The sequence below is a fragment of the Oryctolagus cuniculus genome, chromosome 6 (assembly GCF_964237555.1).
Source record: "Oryctolagus cuniculus chromosome 6, mOryCun1.1, whole genome shotgun sequence".
NCBI classification, from domain to species: domain Eukaryota; kingdom Metazoa; phylum Chordata; class Mammalia; order Lagomorpha; family Leporidae; genus Oryctolagus; species Oryctolagus cuniculus.
The window spans coordinates 120467583-120479678 of record NC_091437.1 but is presented as its reverse complement, the minus strand read 5'-3'; the positions used below and the strand labels follow the sequence as shown (position 1 = coordinate 120479678).

General features: G+C 43.1%; 1 protein-coding gene across 6 annotated transcripts in view; it reads right to left on the bottom strand.

Annotated features, from left to right (window-relative positions):
• Positions 1–1735: 1735 nt before the first annotated feature.
• NDUFAF6 (NADH:ubiquinone oxidoreductase complex assembly factor 6) overlaps positions 1736–12096 on the bottom strand; it is a 29834-nt gene continuing 19473 nt past the window's right edge. For 5 of the 6 annotated variants that reach the window (XM_002710699.5, XM_051844631.2, XM_051844632.2 and 2 more), the window contains 3 exons: positions 11940–12041; positions 7041–7097; positions 1736–1880 (listed from right to left, as the gene is read on the bottom strand). In XM_002710699.5, coding sequence (XP_002710745.3) covers positions 1752–1880; positions 7041–7097; positions 11940–12041 — 288 coding nt within the window. In that variant the 3' untranslated portion in view covers positions 1736–1751. Of the gene's footprint in view, positions 1881–5714; positions 6169–7040; positions 7098–11939; positions 12042–12096 lie in introns of those variants that run through there. The other variant, XM_017341444.3, reaches the window with a different exon arrangement.

The following is a 12096-nucleotide window of genomic DNA, read 5'->3' as shown; positions in this document are numbered from 1 at the left end:
AAAAAAAAAAAAAAGATAAAATGAAGAGTAGGCAGCAGGCCTAGTGGTTAATATATTTGTGTCCCATGTTGGAGTACCTGGGTTCAATACCTGCCTCTGACTCCTGGCTCCAGCTTCCTGCTGGTGCAGATCCTTGGAGGTGGCAGGTGATGAATCAAATAATTGGGTCCCTGATCCTCTTGTGGAAGACGTGGATTGAGCTCTTAGCTTCAGCTAGTGCAGCCTTAGCCACTGCAGGCACATGGAGGATGAACCACTGGGTGGGAGTTATCTGCCTGTCTCTCAATAATTACACAATTTTTTTTGTTTTTTGGTTAATGAAAAGATCAAATGAGAACATACAGGATAACATAATTCATATCATTAGGAAGCTCAATATATACTAGTGTTTAAAAATGTCATCTCTAAGGATGTTTGATACCATAACAACTTACATTTAAATAAATCTTATCAATACAATTTTAGTCACAATCATGATAATGGTAAAGTGGGGTTAACAATAGAAATAAGTTTCTGGACCAAGACCAAAAGTCAGAGTTCCAGCTCTTGCCAGCTGCTGCTTCATCTTCAAAAAGCGATTTTAAGGGCCAGTGCTGTGGCATAGTAGGCTAAGCCTCCACCTGTGGCAATGGAGTTCCATATGGGTGCTAGTTCATATCCTGGCTGCTCCACTTCCAATCCAGCTCTCTGCTCACGCTCTGGGAAAGCAGTAGAGGATGACCCAAGTGCTTAGGCTCCTGTACCCATGTGGGAGAGCCTTAAGAATCTCCTGGCTTCACATCGGTTCAGCTCTGGCTATTGCAGCCATTTGGGAAGTGAACCAGTAGATGGAAGACCTTTCTCTCTGTCTGTAACCCTACCTCTCAAATAAATAAATAAAATCTTTTTTAAAAAAGTTATTTTACTTTTTAAAGATTATTTGAAAGGCAGAGTGACAGAGAGAAAGAGAGATCTTCCATCTACTGGTTCACTCCCCAAACAACTCCAACAGCTGGACTGGGCCAGGCCAAAGCCATGAGCCTAGAACTCCATCCAGATCTCTCTCCCCCATGGGTGGCAGGGACCAAGCATTTGGGCCACCTTCTGCTGTCTTCCCAGGTACGTTAACAGGGAGCTGGATCAGAAGTACAGCAGCTAGGACGGGAACCAGTGGCCAGTATGGGGTGCCGGTGTCACAGGCAGTGGCTGAACCTGCTGTGCTGCAACACAGGCCCCCAGGACGTTATTTATCATGCATACATTTTCACACGTAGTTGGAAAGATGCAGTGTTAGGAAGGTGAAGCCGGTGACTGATCCTCCTTAAACGTGACCTCACTGTTTGTGAGCCCTGAGTAAACGCCACTTTCCAGCTGTACTGAACACCCTGAGCTTCGGTTACTCAGCACGCAAACTCCAGTGCTAACCTGAGCCGCTCCCAACATGGAGGGAGGATGATAGGCCCTCTCCCTGCCCTGTGGCTGGAGCATGACCTGCTCCTTCCTGGGGCTCTGGCTTGCTGGGAAGGGCACAACAGCCACTGTCTGGGCTGGTGGTATCAGTGGGCTGCACAGAATCCCACAGTGTCCTGGCACCCTGATCCCACAGCAATTTCACAGCAGTTCTGCCAGCTACATGATCCCCATTCAGTAAGTTCTTTTTCTCCTTAAGTGAATGGAGTTAGTTCCTCTAGTTTCTCAATAAGAATCCTTAGTATACTTTTGTAAAACTAATACAATAAAAGTAAATTAACATCAGTTACATGAAAATTATTTTAATATCTTTTTCTCCATGACTGAATATACAAAGACAATGGAAGTAATGCATTCCTCCGTTGTAAAGATGGATGGAATATATCAAAATCTACTTGCTGAATTTTCTTTAAATAGTCCTCTAGAGAAACCTGGAAAAAGAGAACAGCGGTCACTAGATCATATAATGAGCAAGTCTAAGAATAATTACAAATAGTAGGGCTATTTTAGTTTCCCCAAGAAAGTCTTCTACATAATAAGAATTTTAAAAGACAAAACAAATGAAGATATCTCCTAAAAAGTTTCTATGAGGCTGAGTAGCACAAAGCTAGTAGTAGAATAACCAAGCCTTTTCTGCCCATAATATAATCTTCTTGTCAAATATAAAGACTAATTATGTTTGTCTGGCCTTATCCCTAGATTCTGTGGAATACAAAAAGGATGTTTCAATCAAAGAAAATGAAATATCCTCCACCCTCACCCCCTACCCTGGCCAAACACAGTGTACCACAAGAGGGAGCTTGCGCTGTTTTTAGAAAATTACTGTTTTGTAAAAACGCTTAACGGGTCTCCAAGTTCTTGCTACACATGAATTTCAACTAGGGAGAATCATAACAGGTCCCTCTAAATACCACCCCATCCTTCTGCCATCACATAAAACTTAGTAGTATTGTTCTAAGAGAGGGACAGGAGGACAGGACACTGACGATGTGTAGTACTTTGGTTTTCAGATATTTTATTAACAGACTGTTTTACTTAATAAATTACAAATTTATATTTTATTTTACTAATTTTCTTACTAAACAGGGAAGTGACTTAGTTTCGCACTCCACAATTAAACTGTCTTGGATCACATGCTGGCGCCCCCTAGAGTTCAACAGTATAGAACAGAGTGATGGGGGATTAAGCCTAGGGGCTTTGGAACATCGGGATGAGAAAAAAGAAAACAGCTTCGAAGTATCATACCTTCTTGAACTTTTCGACTATGTAAATATATTACAAAAATATATGAACAGATAAATTCAGTATACTTTTTTTTTAAAGATTTATTCATTTGAAAGCAGAGTTACAGAAGGCAGAGAGAGACAGAGAGAGAGAAAGAGAGAGAGAGGACTTCCATCCACTGGTTCACCCCTCAGATGGCCACAACTACCAGAGCTGTATCGATCTGAAGGCAGGAGCCAGGAGCTTCTTCCAGGTCTCCCACATGGGGGCAGGGGCCCAAGGACTTGGGCCATCTTCCACTGCCCTCCCAGGCCATAGCAGAGAGCTGGATCAGAAGTGCAGCATCCAGTACACGAACCAGTACCTAAACAGGATGCTGGCACTGCACTGCAGGTGGCGGCTTTACCGGCCACGCCTCAGTGTCGGCCCCCAGTATCTACTTTTTAAAGTCCTAAATTTGCACACACGTACGAGAGATGATATGTGCATGAATGTGTGTTGCTGCCTTGTTTTTTTTAATTTTTAATTAATTTATTTTTACTTTAGTTGGAAGGCAGAGAAACAGAGACAGAGATCAACACAGAGATCTTCATCTGCTGATTTACTCACTCCCCAGATGCCCTCAACAGCTAGAAGCTGGGCCAGGCCGAAGCCAGGAGCCAGGAACTCAATCAGGGTCTCCCACATGGGTACAATGACCCAAATATGTTGCCCATTAGAGGAAGCTAGAATCCGAAGCAGAGCTGGAACTTCAACACAGGTACTGCAATATGAAACGTGGGTATCTCAAGCAGTGTCTTAACCATTGTGCCAAATGTCTGCCCCTACCTTAGTTATTAGTTAAAAAATCACCTATAAATTCTTTAGCAAAAAATTAATTGTTCATACAGTGAAATATTACAGTGCAGTGAAATGAATGCACAGGAAGACACACTAAGATACCAAATCTTAGAAACATTAAGAATGTGTATGGCTGGCGCCGCGGCTCACTTGGCTAATCTTCTGCTTCAGGATCCTGGCTTTGGCCTGGCCCAGCGCTGGCCCTTGTAGCCATTTGGGGAATGAACCAGTGGATGGAAGATTTCTCTCTCAACTCTCTCTCTGCAACTCTGCCTTTCAAATACATTAAAAAAACTTTATAAAATTTTTAATGATGAGGTAAAATGCTTGATAAATATAAAACTTTCATAAAAGGTATGATTTCAATTATATACAAAAATAATTACAAGTGATTGCTATTTTCTTCCAGTTGTCTTTTTATATTGTTCAAATCTTTATGAGACTGTACTGCTTTTACAACTAGGAGAAACATGACCTCAAAATTAAACAGAGTTCAACTAGACCCTTACAAATTACAAATTGGTTCAAAAGAAACTTTGGCTGATAGCAAATAAACTGTTTAAGGTAATAAATTTATTACAAATTTCTCAAAGACTTTTTTAGAAGATTTATTTATTTATTTGAAAGTCAGATTAACAGAGAGAGGTAGAGACAGAGAGAGAGGTCTTCCATCCACTGTTTCACTCCCAAGATGGCCACAATGGCTGGAGCTGCACCCAGAGCTGGATCGGAAGTGGAGCAGCCGGGACTAGAACCGACGCCCATGTGGGATGCCAGCACTTCAGGCCAGGGCTTTAACCTGTTGCGCCACAGCGCCGGCCCCTCAAAGACATTTATGAATACAGCTTCTTAAAAATTTATTTATGGAGAAGAATATACTATGCCTAGATTAGTCACTTTCAGACAGTTTTCAAAAACCTTTCTTTGAACAAAATAAGTAAATGATTATAATATATAAAACAAATAAGCAGGGCTGGCACTGTGGCATAGCAGGTAAAGCCCCCACCCACAGTGTCAGCATCCCATGTGGGCACCGGTTCAAGACCCAGCTGCTCCACTTCTGATCCAGCTCTCTGCTGTGGCCTGGGAAAGCAGTGGAAGATGGCCCAAGTCTTTGGGAGACCCGGAAGGGTCTCCTGGCTCCTGGCTTCAGATCAGCTTAGCTCTGGCTACTGGAGAGTGACCCAACAAATGGAAGAGATCCCGATCTCGATCTTGATCTCTCTCTCTCTCTCTCCCTCTGCTCCTCTGTAGCTCTGCTTTCAAATAAATAAATAAATCTTAAAAAAAAAAGACAAGTAAGCAGCAGCTCCGGAGAAGCTGGAATGAGGGTGTATTATAGAAGCAGTCCCTCAGGAACTGCCATGTGTTTCTGTAGTTTCTCTTGGCACAGTATGGAAAGGAGAAGCGAGCCCTAGTCCAAGTTTCCAATTCAGCAGGTCTGCAGGGGGGCTCAACACCTGTATTTCTAACAAGTTCCCAGGTCTAAGACAGTGGTTCTTAGGCTGAGCTGTACTTAACAATTACTGGCAAAGCTTTTAAACTAAAATTAATTGTTATATATTTACTTATTTTTTTATGAGTCAGACAGACATAGAGCTCCCATCCGCTGGTTCACTTTCCAAATGCCTGCAGTGACTGGAACCAGGCCAAATTCAGGATCCAGGAACTCAATCCATGTCTCTCACTTGAGCCATTACTGCTGTCTCCCAGAGTCTACATTAGCAGGAAGCTGGAGTCAGGTATCAAACCCAGTACTCCGATATAGGATGCAGCCAGCTTAATGGGTAGACTAAATGCTCACTCCTGGAAGCTTTTAAATGCTCTGAAGATATCGGACTCAACTGGTTTGAGGATTAACCCAAGTATTGTCTGGGTTTATTTTTTAAAGCTTCTCCAATGATTCTAATGAGCAGTCAGTGTTGAGCACAATCTTTTTCACAGAAGTGAAAACAACATCCTTAACTTTTATAGAGCTTATTTATTAAACACTTGATGGCACATCCACCAAATAATCACTTTAAAAGGTGGTATAGAGTATATGATAAAATATACAAAAACATATTTATGTTTATATATTGTACATTTATATAAAAATACACTTCTGATTATATGCACCCAAAAGGTCCAGAAAGATAAACAGACATTATCTGGACAGAGAGAAAATGTAGGGGTTCTAATTTCTTCTTTTGAATTTCTTCTTTTGTATTCTCTTATGGGAACATTTAAAATACTGATAATTACTCTTATAATAAGCAACCCCGGTAAAGAAACAAAATTACTCCAAACAGATCTGAAAATTAGTATAGAAGATCTGAAGGGATAGAAATGCACCTTTGGGGCTGGCACTGTGGCGCAGCGGGTTAACACCCTGGCCTGAAGCGCCGGCATCCCATATGGTCGCCGGTTCTGGTCCCTGCTGCTTCTCTTCCAATCCAGCTCTGTGCTATGGCCTGGGATAGCAGTAGAAGATGGCCCAAGTCCTTGGGCCCCTGCACCCACGTGGGAGACCCAGAAGAAGCTCCTTGGCTCCTGGCTTTGGATCGGCACAGCTCCAGGCATTGTGGCCAATTGGGGAGTAAACCATCAGATGGAAGACTTCTCTCTCTCTGCTTCTCCTTTCTCTGTGTAACTCTTTCAAATAATTAAATAAATCTTAAACAAAATAGAGAAATGCACCTTTATATTTTAGTGAAAAAGCATAGAAAACATGCTTGGTATTATAGAAAACACATATATTTACAATTTTATAAGATTATAAATCTTGGAACGTTGGTTTCTTCCTATGAAATGTACAACACCATACGTAGGCTTATTTCTAGGAAGATTACAAATAATGTATGAGAGAAGCTAGTTCAGATCCTGTCCCATAATAAGTGTAAAGTAACAGTATCATTTATCATTACTATAATTGGAACAACAGTTCTGAATATGACTACACATCAGAATCACTTGGGGAACTTTCAAAACTCAGATTTGCCTAGGAACTGGTCCCCTTCTCAATCTTAAAAGTCTTATTTAGTAAGAAGAGCCCATAAATCATTATGTATCATTCCAAGTGCAGCCAGCTCAGCAATGGCCTGTGAAACACTATTCAAGAACCAGTGCTACCATATGGTCAGGTCACTACAGAAAAAAATTAACATGATATTAAGTAATACTATATAGCAACCAAGTCAAAATCCTATGAGTTACTGTCTCCTGTTATTCTCATTTTACCTGTGAGAAAACTAAAGAATATGATGGTTAAGAACTTAAGGCCCATGGCTAGCAGGGGGCAAAGCAGATTCACGTCAATGCAATTTGACTGCAGCCAGTGCTAAAACCAATGCAGTGCAACCTGCTCCGGGGAGCACAGGGAGGACCACCACCAAATGCATCACGTACCTAACAAGCCTGCTATAAGGGAGGGAAATCAAAACAAAGATTCCAAGCTAAAGGAGCGCACTGGGAGCTTTAAAAAGACAAAAAGAGATCACGCACATCTGCCTGCCTAATTACACAGCCTTCTCTGCTAATCCACTTACCGTCTGCAGAAAGGCAGGAAAGGCTCTCGCAGGAACACTTTTGTGGAAGGACCTAGCCTAAAAGGAAAAGGAAACCAGTCTGAAATATTTCTGCAAATAAACACTCTCTCTGAAAGTGAACAGTCAGCAACACCAGCAGTTCAACAACATAACTAGAATCTCTAAAAATGCAAGAAAACAGCTCACCTCTGGCTCTTAGCTTCCTAAGCCCAAGACTCAGGAAAACGTAACTACCATATTTAAAATTCCATTCTTCATTATGGATTGGCCTTGGCATTTTCCAACTACCTTATAATATACCTTAATAACTTTGACCCTCTAGCTCTGCAGTAAGGGATAAATAAGTACTTGGACTAACAAGTCCCAGCACTTCCCTAATAACAGATGGCCATCATCTCCTGTTGAGGTGAATGTTAAGACTCTCCTAAGTGACCTTAGGAGAATCTGCCTCTGTGTTCCCCATCTTTAATTCATTCCACAAGGGTCAGCCAAATTAACGCCCTTATGTCATCACTTCATTTCTGCTTTCTTTAACTTGACTCTGGTAGATCGAGTCTCAACTGTTCATCAGAATTCAAAGGCCTTCACATCTTGACTACTCTGATCGATCCAATGTAACTCCCTCCGAGGTAGGATACACCTCCTGGCCCCACGTCTTCATTTATATTGTCCCTTACACCTGAAGAACACACACTCACTGCCTCTACTCCTGACTCTTTTTAGCCCCTGTACTCTGGTTTCACTCCCAATTGTCTAAGATCATCCATGATTTACTAATCACCATAGCCATCCATCTTAACTCTCCAATCTGTAAAACTCTGATATCCCCTTTCCTTGGAATTTTCTCCTTTGGTTTTTAAGATACTGATTCGCAATTCTATTTCTTTGGTCAACCTTTTCTGCTTCTTCTAGTAAATGATGCTTTTTCTTCTACCTGATAGATGAAGGTCGGCCTCAAGGTTCTGCACTTGTTTGTCTTGTCTGGATGGACACTCCTCTTGAGCAATATCTCCTGAATTTAAAACCTTTAACCACAAGCCTATGTGGATAGCTTCCAACTCCAAGATCTTCAATAGACTTCCTTTAAAAGTCACAATTCTGCTTTCTCCAAAGTCCATCTTCCGAAATATCCTCTAATCTCCTCAAAATCAATTATGTCCAGCAGCTAGTCTACAGATGCACCTAGCATACCACTGGGTTTTTTTCCTGTAGTCTCTGAGTGGCACTATCATCATCCTTACCTGAACTCTTGCTTTGTTTTTGTTTGTTGTTGTTGTTTGTTTGTTTTTGACAGGCAGAGTTAGACAGTGAGAGAGAGAGAGAGAGAGAAAGAGAGAAAGGTCTTCCCTCCATTGGTTCACCCCCCAAATGGCTGCTACGGCCGCGCCAGTCAGAAGCCAGGAGCCAGGTACTTCTTCCTGGTCTCCCATGTGGATGCAGGGCCCAAGGACTTGGGCCATCCTCCACTGCACTCCCGGGCCACAGCAGAGAGCTGGACTGGAAGAGGAGCAACCGGGACAGAATCTGGCACCCCAACCAGGACTAGAACCTGGGGTGCTGGGTGCCGCAGGCGGAGGATTAGCCTAGTGACCCACAGTACCGGGTTAAGATTATTTATTTATTTGAAAGTCAGAGTTACACAGAGAGAGGAGAGGCAGAGAGAGAGAGGTCCTTCATCCGCTGATTCTCTCTTTCTCTGTAAGTCTTTCAAATAAATAAGCCTTTAAAAATTAATACATTTTTAAAAAGTATACAGTTTCGGGAAGATATCTGGTACACTGGTTAAGATGCTCCTTGGGGATGGGGCCGGCACTGTGGCGAAGTGGGTTAACGCCCTGGCCTGAAGCGCCGACATCCCATAGAGGCGCCGGTTCTAGTCCCGGCTGCTCCACTTCCAATCTAGCCCTCTGCTATGGCCTGGGAAGGCAGTAGAAGATGGCCCAAGTCCTTGGGCCCCTGCACCCACATGGGAGACCATGAAGAAGCTCCTGGCTCTTTTTTTCGGATCAGCACAGTTCCGGCAGTTGTGGCCAATTGGGGAGTGAACCATTGGATGGAAGACCGGCCTCTCTCTCTCTATTCTTCCTCTCTCTGTTAACTCTGACTTTCATATTAACAAATAAACCTTTAAAAAAAAAATAATGCTCCTTGGGGGCCGATGCTGTAGCGTAGCAGGTAAAGCCACTGCCTGCAGTGCCAGCATCTCATTGGGCGCTGGTTCTAGTCCCAGCTGCTCCACTTCCAATCCAGCTCTCTGCTATGGCCTGGGAGAGCAGTGGAAGATGGCCCAAGTCCTTGGGACCTTGCATCCCCGTGGGAAACCCAGAAGAAGCTCCTGGCTTTAGATCTGCACAGCTCTGGCCATTGCAGCCATCTTGGGAGTGAACCAACGGATGGAAGACCTCTCTCTCTGCCTCTCCTTCTCTCTCTCTGTGTATCTGTATAACTTTGACTTCCAAATAAACAAATAAAAATCTTTAAAAAAAAATGCTCCTTGGGACACTCACATTCCACATTAAAGAGCCTGAGTTCAATCCCAGCTTAGCTTCTGATTCCAGTTTCCTGTTAATGCACACCCTAGGAAGTAGCAGGTAACGGTTCAGGTGCTTGGATTCCCATCACACACATGGGAGACCTAAATAGAGTTCCTAGCTACTAGCTTCATTCTGTCCCAGCCCCAGCTATTGCAGGCATTTCTTGAGTGAACCAACAGATGCAAGATCTTTCTCTCCCTCTCTCTCCTGTCACTTTGACTTTCAAACAAAAAAAGAAAGAAAAGAAATTTTCAAAATTTAAAAGCTAGGGGATGGCGCTGTGGTGTAGCGGGTAAAACCACCGCCTGCAGTGCTGGCATCCTATATCGGCACCGGTTCAAGTCTCAGCTGCTCCACTTCCCAGCAAGCTCTCTGCTAATGGTCTGGGAAAGCAGCAGAAGATGGCTCAAATCCTTGGGCCCCTGCACCCACGTGGGAGACCCAGAGCAAGCTCTTGGATCCTGGCTTCAGATGGACACAGCTACGGCCATTGCAGCCAACTGGGGAGTGAACCAGCAGATGGTAGACCTCTCTCTCCCTTTCTCTCTGCTTCTCCTTCTCTCTGTGTGACTCTGACTTTCAAATGAATAAATAAATCTTTAAAAAAATTAAAAGCTTATAATCTGTTTACTAACTTACTTAATAAATGAGTGCCTATCATGTCCCAGGCACATTAGATGCTTAAGAACACAGCACAGAACCAAGCAAAGTCATTTACATTCTAAGAAGAGGGAGGCAGTAAACAAACCCTTAATATGTCAGGTTGTGAAAATGTACTTACACAAGTAGGGGTAACGTGTGTGTGTGTGGGCGTGTGTGTATAGGGAGGATATGAGTTTGGATAAGGAGACCAGGAAAGATCTTTCTGGTAAAGTGCCAACTGAGCACTGACTATGCCAAGGGCAGGAGGAAAGGATAGGAAGCAGAAAAAAAAATTAGCAAGTACAAAGGCCCTGGGGTATGTAGGTAAATGACCAAGTCTTTAGACTCCACTGAAGGTTATAAAACCTTTTACAAAGGTTCACAAATAGAGCCAGTAAAGAAACAGCATTATGACAATCAAGGAAATAGAAAAGTTCCTTTTTTGTTCCCCAAGATTTATTTATGTGGATCTGCACTGTGGTATAACAGGTTAATCCTCTGCCTGCAGCACTGGCATCTCATATGGGTGCTGGTTTGAGTCCTGGCTGCTCCAGTTCCAATCCAGCTCCCTGTTAATGCCCTGGGAAAGCAGTGGAAGATGGCCCCAATGCTTGGGCCCCTGCAACTATGTAGGAGATCTGGAAGAAGCTCCCAGCTCCTGGCTTCAGACTGGCCCAGCTCCAGCCATTGCAGCCATTTGGGGAGAGAACCAGCAGATGGAAGGCCTCTTTCTCTGTCTCTCCCTCTCTCTGTCTGTAACTCTATCTCGCAAATACATAAATAAATCTTTTTACAGATTTATTTCTCTACCTTTCAAATAAATAAAATAAATATTTTTCTTTTTAAAAGGAGTATCAGTAAAGAAGAGCATCGTGGAGATAAAGGGAGAAAGAAAGAAAAATGGAGGAGTCAGCAGTGTCAAATTCCAAAGAAAGATAGTTAAAGTCTGAGAAATGACAAAGAATGAACTCTTGCAGAAAAAGTGAAGTGTTATGTAAGGGAAACCTGGAACCAGCTCATGAGCCACATCAGAGAATCAAAAGAAAAAAGAAAGTGTCAAGGAGGAAATCATGTTAATGGTGTCAAAAAAGGAAAAAAAGAGCTACTGGTGAGTTTTAAATACCCATCAAATTTGGCAATAAGATTAGTTATTAGTGACTGCTGATAACAGTGGGCAGAAGCCAAATTACAGCAGGATGAGCAGTGCTAGAGCAGTGAGGACTCTCAGGTAACGGGGAATACAGACCCCACATTCAACAGTGTAACTGCAAGAGAAAAAGAAGCACAGAAGGGCCCATGGGCTACCTGTACATTCAGGAGGTGGTAGCAACACAGCAGAAGGCAAAGGGGCAAGCCACCTGGGAGGCACAGGGAAAACACCAGGAGGGGACTGCGAAGGAGGAGGCAGGCAGCACCATCGGAGGCAAGGCAGACACCTGTCCTGACAGAGGACAGGAAAGGAGTGGATGGGGCAGAGGAGTGCCCCGAGAAAGTTCGGGCTAGATGCACTTAGAAAAGGGGGCACGAAACTGCTGAGAGAGAGAAAGGGGGCACTTTTATGAGCAGGGGATATTCACAACAGCTCCCTGGAGAAATCCACTGGGACTCCAATGAAAAATGGAATAAAGATTGCCAACCTGAGAACATTACAGCCACACCCTACAAACAGCCACATTCAGAAAGGACAGCATCCTAAATGATTTGGCAAAGAGGGGCTGCTTACATGCTTTAGGTGCAAGTGAGCCTGGCTGGCAATGTCATATATCACATCTCTCACTTTTTTATCTTGGCTCTTCCGTAGAACATCCTCTTGTGAAACACCATGCTGTGTGGAAAAATATACATTATATTAGGAATCTAAAAGCACACTGACAACTAAT